Genomic DNA, 13,207 nt, shown 5'->3' on the forward strand with positions numbered 1-13,207 from the left:
ATAACAGTAAAAAGGTTATTTTGCCATTGGTGGTGCAGGGGTCAGCATCGCTGCCTGGCAGCACTGGGGCCCTGGGTTCAATTCTGGATCTGGGGTGCTGTCTGTGTGGAGTTTGTATGTTCTGTGTTCATGTGGGTTTGCCCCAGGTGCTCCGGTTTCCTCCCACAATCCAAAGACATGCTGGGAGGTAAAGTGGCTTCTGGGAAAAGTGGCCCAGGCGTGAGCGTGTGTGACTATGTTTGGCTCTGTCTGTCCTGACAAGTGTCTTGTCCGGGGTGTAACTCATCTTCGTCAAGCACTCAGTTGCTTGCTGGGATAGTCTCCAGTTCCCCTGTGACCCCCTACTGGATGTGCATGTGGAGAGTGCGTTTGTGTCTGATGGACTGTTGCCCTGTCCAGGGTGCCCCCTGTCTTGCACCCGTTGCTTGCTGGGATTGACTCCAGCTCCCCCACCGTCCCTGTTTTGGTAGAAACGGTTAGAGAGCTCATGGATTGCGGAATCTTACAACCTGGAACTGCAATGGTTAAGCGGATTCTACTCTCAAGCTATATGATTCATTTGCCTTTTGACAGGGATTAACGAGGCAGATTTCCTCTCACTCTCGGGGTCTGAGATCTTACATTTTAATTGCAAAAGCTGAAAAAATTTCATCTGCTCTGTCAGTTTTCCATCACACCTACGGATGTCTCCTCTATCAGGTTTACTTTTTATTCATTTATGTTTACTTATTAAGTGCGTGAAACTAGGGATTAAAGCCTTGTCTCCCTCTCCCTCTACAGATTGCGACCATGGAGAAGACCAGCCTTACTGTTCTCTTGTTTGCAGGTGAGTTTTTAGTTTCTGTTGTCAGTCAGAGGCAAACATATTCACCCTCTTCTTTAATCGCAACAGAGAGAGAGAGAGATTGAATAACTGCCTGCTCAAGCATAGTGCAATTCTCCATATTGCCACAACACTGCTCAAAATGTAGATCTGTATAATCATTTATATGAGGCACTGTGTGCCCTGGTGCTGTGCCACAGTTGAATTATTCTTATTTTATTATAGTGGCCCTTGTTCCCAATATCACATCATTAGGGACTGGAGTATTGTTAAAGATTGTCTTGTATCCAACTGTACCCCTGCCAGTAATAGTAAGGGGGGAGGTCAATGTGATATAATTGGCTAAGTCGCTGTCAAACTCTTGATGTCGGAGTAAAATAAAAAATCCCGCCAGTTGTGGTGCAACATTGAGTAAGCTACTCGCATAAGGAGCTTGCCACAGCTATCCAGTTTAGCATGGAAAACAAATGACATTTAAAAAAAGCACGCTTGGGCAGTTCCAGTTCTGGACAGTTATCATATTCAACGCCAAGCCCTGCCGCCTTCGCTTTGTGATGTACACCAAACATCACACGCCAACTCAGAATACATCAGAAAGAGGGCTAAGGTGAATATTACTTGACTAAACTAGGCCTGTTTACATGATGTTATTATTTCTGTGCCAACCCCATGCCTTTGTTTGTTAGTCTGTAGCTAGCTGTCATAGACGGTTTTCACGTAGTTTTTTTTCTTCATGTTGCATTTTGCTTTCACAGGCTACGTGCTGTGTGCTTTATAGCACATATGGGTGCGTTCCTAAATTCACCCAGAACGCCCGGCGGTGCATTGGTTTGTCATTGATTGGATTCGATTTATGAAGTGTACCAAGTTGCGTGCTGGTTCCTCGTGTCCCTGTTGTAAGAGGAACAGCCCTCAGAAATGGACTATTCAGAGACTGCTGTCAGAGCACCACAAAACCATTTAAGCAATGCCTGCAGTAGCCTATTAATTGTGACTGCACAAGCATACGACGTGCTGCTGTGCCCATTTGAGAGTGCGGCGCTTCCCAATTGGGCCAAATGCTTCTGTACTGTACATGCGTATGTAGGGCCAAGGTGGCTTTTCGCAACCGTAACAATAAATTACTCTTTCGTTTTGATTCTAACTTGTCTTAAGTTCTGTTTTTGTACAACGTTTTGGACAAGATTTGAACTTTAAATGTAATGACATGTAGGGCACGGTTGTGTTTGTTGTTTGGGAGTGATGTGTGTTGGGAGGTGGCTGTGACAGTCTTAATGTGGCCCTGTGTCCAGGAATAGTTTTGTTTCGTGACTATTACAGCATCATGCATTTTATCAGTGTTGCAGGTTATTATGGGCCTTTTTGGGTACAATGCCATCTCTACCATGTATTAATCAGACTGAGCTCAAGTACACTGCAGGCTTCTGTTACAGGGCTGTTGCTCTTCCTGATCTGCTTCCATGGCTTTGAGTAGGATTCAGCTGGCAAAGCAGTTGAAGAACAAACACAAGGGGAGATACAAACACAGAAACAGCAGCAAAGGGATGGCACAAAGACTTGAACAAACTTATGAACTTGGCAAACACTTTGAAATTTAACACTGATGTAGTGCAAATTTATCCACACTGGTATACACATTGCATGGGTGCTTTGGAAGCAGAAAGCTGCACATGAAAGCGTTCTGCATATTGATGTAGAGTCTTCTATGTCTTCATCAAGAAAGTGCTGGGAAGCTATAAAAGAGGCAAACTCATGCTGAGGTTTACAGTACAAAGAGAGGAACTAAGGAAATTTATTCTCAAGCTTTACAATAGCTTAATACTATCCCATTCAGAATATTGTGTTCAGTTTTGGTGCATAATTCTTGATGTTCAAAGAAGATCAATAAAATGATTCCTAGTACAAGACGATTGTCATATACAGACAGGTAAAAATAACCAAATGTTCTGAGTGTAGGATATAGGGGAACAGCAGTGGCTTGTATAGAGGGGAGTGATGCAGCTTCACATGCAAATCAAAGAAATCAAATTCCCAGTAAAGAGGCAACAGACAAATCATCAGTAACTAAGGGAACAATGCAAAATCCCACTCTGCGCTCTGGAGGGAGCTGGGACATGGCCTGTTAACCCCTTGCATTCTCCCTGCAAGGAGAGGTAGAGATCTAACCTAGGCCCGGACAAGTGGGAACTCCAAGATGTTGTCACTGCAGTGTGTGTCTGAAATTTGTGATGGGTAGGTATTTCAGCTGAAACTGAGGCCCGACCTTCAGTAATCTTGACTTCAATTAGAGCTGAAGCAGACACAGTAGGGTCTTGATATTCACCAGTGTTTGGTGCAGAGAACCATAGCGAATGGTCAAGTTCACATACAGTACATATGATTAAAAGAGTTATGTAAGCCTCCCTTAAATGATAATTAAAGTACTAATGCATTGGCTTTAATTTAATTTAGATAATGCTTATCATCTTAAAGGAATAACTGCAATCACACACTTAGTTATAAGTTTAACAACATGAATCCCTCTTTTGTGTCCAGTGGATGCCTGCAATTTCTTTAGCTGCCTTCCCAGCTATTTCCCTGCTCAGTGATTATCATGCCACACTGAAATGAAAAAGGAAGCCTGTAACGTCATTGAACCAGGAGCATTTGTTACAGTACAAAAACACAACCATGTTGAGATGCAGACACTGGTAGAGGGTACTTGGGCAGGGTCCTGGGAGAGGCTCACTCACTCACTAGATTCGTCTCACGATCTTTCTTACTCTGTTGTTCTGCTAATTTGAAAGTTGCTCTTAACAACCTTCAGTTCAGTTCCATCCCATTCTGCTCCTCTTTCATCCAAGACCCTGTCGGCCAGACGAATCACAAATAAGCATATTCGCAAATTTTTAATTCACAGATGCCGAGACCCCACTGTACTTACAAAACAACAGCTTTCTTGAGGCAGAGCCTACTGAAGAACTGGAGAACATGGATTCAGAAAGGGAAGGTCATTGTGAGACAATCAGATAAAGGACGGCTGTGCAAACACATCTGAGGATGCCCGTAGTTTGACCTTTCAGAATAGGGTACTTTATGAGCACTTGGACACCCCCAACATGCAAACAATAGAAATCTTATAATAGAAAAACAGGTGTTACAGTCTCAACTTGTGTGATTTGTTCCTCAGGGCTCTGCGCAGTGGCTCACTCTCAGATCAGAACATACCACTATGTAGAAACTCCAATGACCTGGAATGAAGCCTGGCAGTACTGTAGAACGACCTACACTGATCTGGCTGATGTGAATAATGCAGGAATGCAAGAGATACTGTTAGATTTAGCTGGAAACAACACAGAAGCCTGGATAGGGTTGTATCGTGACCAACAAAACTGGCAGTGGTCCAGTGGGGAGGAAGTCACCAGCTACAACTGGATGAGGACCTATTTCTGTGCTCAAGTCAACGCTGAAGGCACCTGGGAAGATACACTCTGTATGAACCTGAACTACTTCATGTGCTCCACAGGTAAGCCGAGAAATGTCAAAGGTCTTAAGAAGAATCACTGTAGTGGTAACAAACAACTAAATGAATTCTCATTCATTTTGAATCCATTTCATGTCAAGACCAAAAGCACCGCCTACCTAATTAACTCAAATTTGTATTGAGAACACAAGTAGATTTTTCTCATACATGAAGGTTGTCCAGTAGATAAAAGAAGTCTCTAAAAGGAAGGTTCAAGCCCCAGTGCCACCACTGAATCACTGAGTGTACAGCAATTCAACTTGTGTGAAAGGACTCAGTCTGTTTGTTGGGGAACATTTTAAAATGCATTAGCTAGTCTTAAGGATCTTAAGGACTTCCTCTTATATTATTGTAACATACCTCATTATTTTATCAATTCTTTTCTGGATTTCAATTTTTAAGCATTTCAAAACTGATCAACTGCCCGAACACTGAAATCAGAGCTATTCTGCCTCTGCTGAACCCTGAAGTGTGTCATTAGTTATGGACTAGAAACGTATCAGTCTGATGACACTGTGGACAATACAATGCACAGATTCTGTCATCTAGCCCTGTATCCCCATGACTCCAATTGGCTATACTTATGCTGAAAGATGAATTGCAGTAGCTATCAAAAGTGTACATCCCCTGGGACTTTTTCACATTTTACCGTGTTACAGTATGGAATCAAAATTGATTTACTTAGGATTATTTTGCCATTGATTGACAAAACTCTATAATGTTAAACTCAAAATATAATTCTACAGATCCTCCTACATTAATTGTAAATATAAAACAGAAAATAACTGATTGCATAAGTATTCGCCACCATGAGTCAATATTTGGTACAGGCACTTTTGGCAGAAATTATACCTGTGAGTATTCTTGTATAAGTGGACACTGCAATATTTGCCCACTCTTCTTCACTAAATTGATCAAGCTTACTCAAGCTGGGTAAGTCTATCCATCTGATAACATCTCGCAAAGATTCTGTCATCTAGCCCCGTACCCAAGATTCTGATTGGCTATTGAGACATTTGGATCTGTATTGAAATAAATGAAAACTCCTAACTATAAATGGAACCTCAACCCCAGCAAGGAGACTGCACAAGAGGTTGGTTTCAGCCACTCTAGACCTTTGCCAGGTCCTGTCAATAACCAATTCTCAGGCTCATGTTATCGCTTCACATGAAACTCAGTACTGCAAATACAAATCCAATTCATGTTGAGAACAGTAATAGTTTTGTCTATACCTGTAATTTCGTTAGGGGCAGAATGCAGCCATTTCATTATCATTTGATAAGAAGTAAGAAACTGTGAGGATTATGACAATCTCACTGTGTTCTCAAGCTCTGTTTTGAAACTGCTTTTCTCTACTACACTAAAATTTGATGTCATATTTCCTAACTGTGGTAGACACCTCTATACAGGTATGTGGAAAGAGACACTCCAGAAGTGATAATCAAACTGTCAGGCCTTTATAGCATCAAGAGGGAAATAACACTACCTTGGAGCTCCCTGCTTACTCTTTAATGGTTTCCTAAGAAAATAAGAAAGGTTACAAGAGACTGGAGGCCATTTGGCAAACCTTCTTTTAGTTTTCATCTTTCCTTCCACTTAACTTCTAAGCCCTTCTGACTTAGAGGCCGATCTTCACTCAGGTCATACTTGCCCGTCCACACATAAAACCATCTCTTTCGCCTGCTCTTCTCCTCATCAGAGACCAGCCAGGGCTCCAGGACCTACACCCTGATTAAGCAGAGTCAGACCTGGGCAACTGCTCGAGATCAATGCAGACAGCAGCACGCTGACCTGGTCACCATCAGCAGCCCCAGTGAGAACCAAGCAGTGAAAGCGACGGCACAAGGCAGCAACTTCTGGATCGGGCTGTTCAACGATCCTTGGGAGTGGGATGATGGGGGAAACTCATCATTACGACTGTGGAATTCAATAGAACCAAACAACCTAAATAGAAATCAGCTCTGTGTTGCAATGGAACCAGCCCAGTGGCGTGACTACTACTGTAGTGAAATGTATACGTTCTTCTGTTGTGATGGTAAGTTCCTGTGACAAATCCAAATATAAATACTTTCTATTTGTTCTATACCGGCCTGCACTGTAACAATTTCTGAGCAAGCATCAGTGTGGAAATGAGTACTACTGACATCGCTCGGCACTGCTGTCTCACTGCTTCAGTCTGGAGAAGTCCCATTCCAAACCTGCCTCTGCTGGCAAAGTCAGTCGTCTATCCATCCATCCATTTTCTAACTGCTTTATCCAGTACAATGTTGTGGGGGAACCAGAGGCTATCCCAGCAAGCAATGGACAGACAATGCAGGGCAGACAGACATGCACACACTCACACCAGGGCCACTTTTTCCAGGAGACAAATAACCTACCAGTATATCTTTGATCTGTGGCCCCAGCGCTTTGAGGCAGCAATGTTTACCACTTCACCCCCATGCTCAAAGTCAGTTATCAAGAATGTTAAAGATACAGTCACAGCATGGGCAGTGCAGGAAAGGAAGAACAAATCAAGAACAGAAAAAAACAGAAACCAATTAGTGGTGAACCCTCAAGCAGATATGTCGGGTGTGAAACTACAGGAATTCTGCACAAATATCTTTCAGGTGTTAGTTTTCCTTTGGTGTTCCAAGCAAATCTTACAGAAAAACTCCCCTTCTAAACATGTTGGAATATGAACCGATTGATTCCACTGGAAGTTCTGTTCCATCATTGGTTTTATCATCTTCTGTTTCATTCAATATGGGATTTTTCAGCCGACAGGTCCAGGAGTATCGCTGACAGGTGTGTCTTCATGTCGACACTCATGTCATGGAGTCAAGCCCAAAGCCACTGCAGATCCCTGAACAAGTACCTGGTCACCATTTACAGTCAGCAGGAAAATCAGCAGCTTCAAAAGCTTCCAGGTTACGTCTCGGGATTGTCCTGGATCGGAATGTACCATGGTAAGGAGAACTGGCAGTGGGTCAGTGGAAAGAGGGCCAGCTATGCCAACTGGAAGACCCAGCTCTCTTGCGCCACCATTGGTCCAGATGGGTACTGGACAGATGTGAGCTGTCATGAGCTGCACCCATTCATGTGTTACTCAGGTAGAGTGAAGAGACACAATTGTTTTTTTTAAAACTGACCTGGACCAGAACTTTAATCTTTTAGCCTCTGTTACCCTGCCAGGTACTGTGTGCTTAATTACTGGCATCAAGCACTATTCATACCCTTTTACAGAAGGTGTTGGGTGCACACAGATATCTCAAAAGGTTCTCAACCTTTGTTCTTGAGCCCTTCTAATTAGGTGGAGATTGATATGGGCTCAGGGAAAAGACCATATCCACACACATTCTTCTCTTACTCTGACAGCGGCGGCACTCTTACTCTGAGCACAAGTTTTGTAGATGGTCAAGGTCAAATTAGGGAGAATCACACCAACCTGGTCACTAGGAAGAGCCTGTTTTCTTTTTCCCCAGAGAAAAGGGCTGTGTTGAGGATTGAGCTGAGACAGCAGAACGGACAGGATCCCAATGATCCTGCAGCGAAGGAGTTCATTTTGAAGCAGGTAAGAACAGAAGCTACACAGGGCCCTGGAGAACAAATCCTGTCCAGAATGTATAGATCATTCTCCGGGGGCCGATCAGCTCTACCTTTGAGAGCAGTATTGCCGTGTGACTGATTCTCTGAGCTGCGAACGGGCTTCATCCTCCACCGCAGCACAGAGACAGAGATGTGGTGGTATCCGCGCTGCTTCACACACGGCTATTGTCACGCCCTCTACAGCCAGAGGGCGCTCCTTCTCTGTCCTGTCTCTAGTTTCCGGTCTGCTGTCCTTCCTGTCCCTCTCTTTCCCTTGGGCTATATATGTCCGGGTCTTGCACTCTGCCCTGGCTCAGCATTGACGTTCGGATGTCCTGAGACCCGCCTAGCACCAGGGCGCCCCACGTCCGCTCCCTGAGGGCATAGGTTTCTATACGGCATTCCTGAACTCTTTGCACTAATGAGCCCGGGCCTTTTTCCCGTCTCACCGCTACGCATATGGGTCTTTTTCCGCTCTCCTGCTCCCCACAGTTAGTCCCTTTGGAAGTCCGAGACAGACTGCTGAGCCACCTACTGACCCCGCGAGCGGCGCTTTTTTTTGTCTTGCCGCAGTTTTTTTTTGTTCTCTGGGCTGTTTTTTTTTTCAGTTCCTCTATTCTAATCACTGGATATCACTCCGATCTTCCGTGCCTGTGAGCGGGTCCTGCACCTGGCTTTCCTCGGGTAGATCACTCCGATATCAGTGATTGAATGTTGAGCTGGCTTGCCTATTCTTATTACTGGATATCACTCCGAGCTTCTGTCTGGAGCGGGTTCTCTTGCCTTGCTCTTCCTGGTCTTGCTCTCTCCGATATCAGTGAGAGAATGGTAAGCGTTCTGCCGTTCCTCCATTCTTTTCTCTGGATATCACTCCGGGCATCTGTGTCTGTGAGCGGACTTCGGTCTGGCTTTCCTCAGGTTGTCCACTCCGATATCAGCATTAGAATGTGAACGTGCCATTTGCCCAGTCTGTGGTATTTTTCCCCGGGGTTTTTGTAGTTTTTTTTTCTTGTTTTTTGCCTTTTGTTTTGATTTTTTTTCTTCCTGGTTTCCCCTCCTTTTTGGTCCCCCCTGCTCTCTGTGTCTCTGTGTCTTTAGTTTCCTAAAACTTGTTTCCAGGTACAAGGGGAACTGTCAAAGCGCACTCCAATGGGAAACACAACCCTGCAGTGGAGAGAGCAGGATGGCAAAGTCTTCCACAAGGGGGAGAGAGACGGTGAGTAAGAGCAAAGTCTCCTTTCCCTCACTCCGCTGTCCCACTGGAGCTGTGTCCTCTCACTCGTTCTGTCTTTCCTCCTCAGGTCAGTGTGAGACCAAGTGAAGCCCAGCCAGCAGCTCTCAGCAGCCAGACTACCTATTCTGGGGCTCTGGGAGCTGTGTCTCTAGTGCCCCCTGCTGGTACTAAACCAGTTTCTTCTATGGCTCATTTCGTTTAACTTTTTAAGAGAGATCATTTTTTGTTATTCTTATTAATCCCTATGAATTCTGATAAAGACCCTTCACAAACATTTTCACTTAACTTTAAATATTGTAGCTGTATTATACACTGAATGAAAAAAGAAACCCAACATTTTCTGGAATGAGAATACTTATGTACTTTCACAAAAAATTGTCAATTTGTTTTAAGCCCTCTGACCAGCAATACAGCTTGTGCAGTGAGGCATTGCAACTTGCCAATCACACGGAAGCTCGTTAGGTGCACTTTTACCAAATGAGATCCAGGTGGAACAATGCCTTATCAGGTCACCTTTAAAAAGGCCTTAATTCAAAGCTTAGGTCACTGCAAGAAAAAGGCCACACTTAGTCATTCCATAATGCCTCGAATGTCACCAGAAGCAAGGGAGAGGGTCATTGGCATGCTGCAGGCAGGCGTGTCACGTGCCAGCGTTGCCAGACACTATAGACTGAGCCGCTCCACTGTGTCCCGACTGCAGAGAAGGTTTCAGCAGACCGGCAGGACGGATGACCGACCAAGATCCGGTCGCCCTCAAGTGACCAAACCAGAGCATCAGACACATCAGACTGGTCCATCTGAGAGATCGATTCAGATCCGGCACCCGTACTGATGCTGAAACTGATGGCCGACACAATGCCCACATCAGTGACAGGACAGTGAGGCTCCATGCTGCTGGCCTTAGAGCAAGGCGACCTGTCAGAGGCCCTCTGCTCACACCCGACCGGCTTCGGCCAGACAAAGGCTGCAATGAACTCGTCAGCAGCGGCATTAGGTCCTCTTCAGCCTGTTCCACGCAGACAGGAGTGTGGAGGTGGAGGTGTTGCGTTTTTTTTTTCCATCAGTATATATTAACTTCCTAAACTTTAGCAAATAGTCTAAATACTTTACTTATATTCACAATGGGTTTGACAAAATTCTCCTTTAGGTACTTCCTGTTAATTAGAGGCAACAATTAATTACGGTAGTAGTCGGGCACATCAGTGGTATTTCATCTTCTTTCATATAAAGCTGTTTGCTCTGCTCACACACAGCTTGAGAAGTCAGCGAGCAGCATATACTGACGTATTTGCTTAAAAATGTATTGAACAAATAAAATAAAAACAGATATTGCTTTAGAGAAATCTTTTTTTACCTGAACAAATAGGTCCCAAAAAGGTACACATTTAAACAAGACAAGTAGTTTCTACAGCTGCCGGGGTTTGTCCTGGGGATCTCAGTGTGGGAGGGTACACTTTCCAGCTCATAAGCCCCTTCCATTTTCAACCTGAAAGCAACTTTAAATGTTTAATCAATTACATAGACTGATGTTTGTAATGATCAAATACTTTGCACTGGAGTGAACATCCACCATGAGTTTTGCCAAGATGAATCCATGTACTGATTTTCTAACAGCTTCTTCCAATTCAGGATTGTGGGTAAGCTAGAGCCTATCCCAGCAAGCAACAGGCACAAGGCAGGGCACAACTTGGACGGGAAATCACAGGGCACACACCCACAAAAACACTCGCACCAGGGCCAGTTTTCCCAGAAAGAAATTAACCTACCAGCATGTCTTTGAGCTGGACTGGAGAGATAAGAGAGTTCCAATGTGTTAAACAGGCACCTTGCTCTATCCTCCAGTTTCTTGTCCCAGGATTTCTGGCCTGTATCTGCAGTACTCAGACCTCAACAGCAGGGGGCTCTCTACTGGACCAGTTACAGGAGATGAGAAGATGTGGAAATGACAGCACATTAATGACCCCCCCCCACCAACTTGATTACAGATTTTATGCATCTTATTTAAATGATACAAAAGTGAAAAGTCTCTTTCATATTAATATCACAAAGATGCATCTACAATAGTTAAGAGTTAAGAGTTAAAAGGTGTTTAAAAATAAGTAAATCACAAGGTAACAAATTCCTCCCTGTGGCGCCGGGAGGAGGAATGCTTTCCTTGCTCAGGTCCTCACGTTGTGAGAGTCACTGTGAGCTGAAGTGCCACGACCAAAAAATCCCAGTCCTAGCTCCCAGGGGTGCAGAGACAGGTATGTCCCGCCTCCTGCCGAACCCAAGCCCAGGCTATGTCACTAACCTGCCTGTGCTCTCCATGCCTGATAACACAAGCTGAAGACGTCAGGCTTACTTGCACACTGTTCACTATATTGTGACAGCTATACTTCATTAAATTCAGAGTAACTGGAGAGCCGGAGCCTATCCGGGGCCAATGTTCCTCGAAGCCAGTTAACCTCCCAGCATGTCTGTGGACTGTGGGAGGAAACCCACACAAACATGGGGAGAACATGCAGACTCCATACAGATAGCACCCCAGGAATTGAACCTGGAGCCGTAGTGCTACAAGATAGCCATGCTTACCACGGCACCATTGTGCCACCCCCTGCTTTTCAAATGCAGTTTAATTCATTTAATTATCTGGACAACTGCAGGCATCTTAGACCACAGACCCAAGAGCTGTGAGGCACAATGCTAACCTCACCTGTCTATTACATTTTAACTTTGGTGTCTTTATTCAAAACAACCTGCGGCTATTAAACAAGAAGGTAAGGAGGTTTACTCTCCAATACAATGAAGAGAACAGGAAAAAAAAACAATGTACAATAGCACTTCCTGAATAACTCAGGAGCAGTCCTGTATGCTCAACTCACCTCAAAACATGTAAGTAAAACATATCATACAAAATAAAATAACCACACTGAAATATTAATATTCTATATCCAAATGATAGTTGATAGATATTTTATTGATCCCGTGAGGGAAATTGTAGAATAACAAATAACCTGTTGTTAAAAATCAGTAAAAAAAACTTACTTACAAAACTTGCTAATGAAGTTAGTGAGGCTTCATTTTGTTAATTCAGAATCATGTTTTTCATGTCAATAAAGACTTGGAAGTTTTTTTTTTCTCCCACGGGAACTGTACTATGCTAAAAAAACAACTTTGTAGGATTTGTAGATTTGTCTGCACATACAGATTCCAAACATCACTTACTTACCTACAAAGGAGTCCGTATTTGGGAGAATTTAAACGTAAAGCCTCAGTTTCTGGGGGAGTGTTAATCTTTGACATTGTCATCAGTCTTGTCCCGTTCGGCAGGTATTGCTACATTTCGAAAAGTGATCAGTCCCAAGTTTTAAGCCTGGATGGGGAATATCCTTCTTTCCCTGCTCTTACTCACACTAAGACCTCTCTCCCCCCCCTGAGCGTCAGCCTGTGGAGATGGAGGTGTGTGTGGATATTGACGAGAGGAAGGTCTCCTTTTACACAGTGGAGTCCAGGACTCACATCTTCACGTTCACTGACATGGCCTTCAATCAGGGGGAGAAGATCTATCCTGTCTTCAGGACCTGGGATTCAGATAAAGACCTTGTGCTGCTGCCTCCTGTCAGAGGTCGAGATTAAACACGTCACTGACTCCTGAGCACAGGCTGGTTCTGTTACAACCCCATTCCGCACACGCCCTCACTAATAACCTCATTCTCCAGTCACGCCTCAGCTCCGCCCTGTTTGAACCCTCTCGTCTCGCTGTTCCAGGCTCAGTATTAGAGTCCCAGGCTTGCCAGCTTGCCGCCAGCTCAGTCTATTCTCTTCCTTGGATTTTTCTGGATTCTCAACCTCTGCCTTGAATATTGGATTTAGCCTTCTGCTCTGCCCTCGGATCTGTACTAAACCTTCCGCATAGGGTCCAGCTGTTTATTACGCCGCCCTGTCAATATTAATGACTCCCTGTCAAAATTAACTATTTAATTATATGTGGTATTGTACATCACATGATTTCATCATTGTTACTGTTTTCTGGGCACCATTTTACACAGCGGGTGGTGGGAGTGTGGAACAAGCTGCCCAGCCATGTTGTTGAAGCCGA

At 44.3% G+C, this 13,207-nt stretch overlaps 2 protein-coding genes across 2 annotated transcripts; both read left to right on the forward strand.

Annotated features, from left to right (window-relative positions):
• The first annotated feature begins 789 nt into the window (after positions 1 to 789).
• LOC148660569 (putative C-type lectin domain family 20 member A) lies at positions 790 to 6,374 on the forward strand. Its single transcript, XM_088638170.1, has 3 exons — positions 790 to 826; positions 3,993 to 4,328; positions 6,025 to 6,374. Exons 1-3 carry the CDS (start codon positions 790 to 792, stop codon positions 6,372 to 6,374), a joined length of 723 nt encoding a protein of 240 aa, XP_088494296.1.
• Positions 6,375 to 7,091: 717 nt separating this feature from the next.
• On the forward strand, positions 7,092 to 10,484 carry LOC148660570 (snaclec rhodocytin subunit beta-like). The gene is made up of 4 exons (XM_088638102.1): positions 7,092 to 7,417; positions 7,790 to 7,878; positions 9,012 to 9,108; positions 9,194 to 10,484. The coding sequence occupies exons 1-4, from the start codon at positions 7,123 to 7,125 to the stop codon at positions 9,211 to 9,213; spliced, it is 501 nt and encodes a 166-aa protein (XP_088494228.1). The 5' UTR covers positions 7,092 to 7,122; the 3' UTR covers positions 9,214 to 10,484.
• Positions 10,485 to 13,207: the final 2,723 nt, after the last annotated feature.

The sequence above is a fragment of the Lepisosteus platostomus genome, chromosome 6 (assembly GCF_059453375.1).
Source record: "Lepisosteus platostomus isolate fLepPlt1 chromosome 6, fLepPlt1.hap1, whole genome shotgun sequence".
Taxonomy (NCBI): domain Eukaryota; kingdom Metazoa; phylum Chordata; class Actinopteri; order Semionotiformes; family Lepisosteidae; genus Lepisosteus; species Lepisosteus platostomus.

What these genes read in the sequence shown, in the direction of transcription:
- LOC148660569 (XM_088638170.1), top strand. Translation starts at nt 790, where the DNA reads ATGGAGAAGACCAGCCTTACTGTTCTCTTGTTTGCAG. An exon ending in TACTGTTCTCTTGTTTGCAG is followed by an intron (nt 827 to 3,992) that starts GTGAGTTTTTAG and finishes TTTGTTCCTCAG; the next exon opens with GGCTCTGCGCAGTGGCTCAC. An exon ending in CTACTTCATGTGCTCCACAG is followed by an intron (nt 4,329 to 6,024) that starts GTAAGCCGAGAA and finishes TCTCCTCATCAG; the next exon opens with AGACCAGCCAGGGCTCCAGG.
- LOC148660570 (XM_088638102.1), top strand. Translation starts at nt 7,123, where the DNA reads ATGTCGACACTCATGTCATGGAGTCAAGCCCAAAGCCACTGCAGATCC. An exon ending in CCCATTCATGTGTTACTCAG is followed by an intron (nt 7,418 to 7,789) that starts GTAGAGTGAAGA and finishes CTTTTTCCCCAG; the next exon opens with AGAAAAGGGCTGTGTTGAGG. An exon ending in CCACAAGGGGGAGAGAGACG is followed by an intron (nt 9,109 to 9,193) that starts GTGAGTAAGAGC and finishes TTTCCTCCTCAG; the next exon opens with GTCAGTGTGAGACCAAGTGA.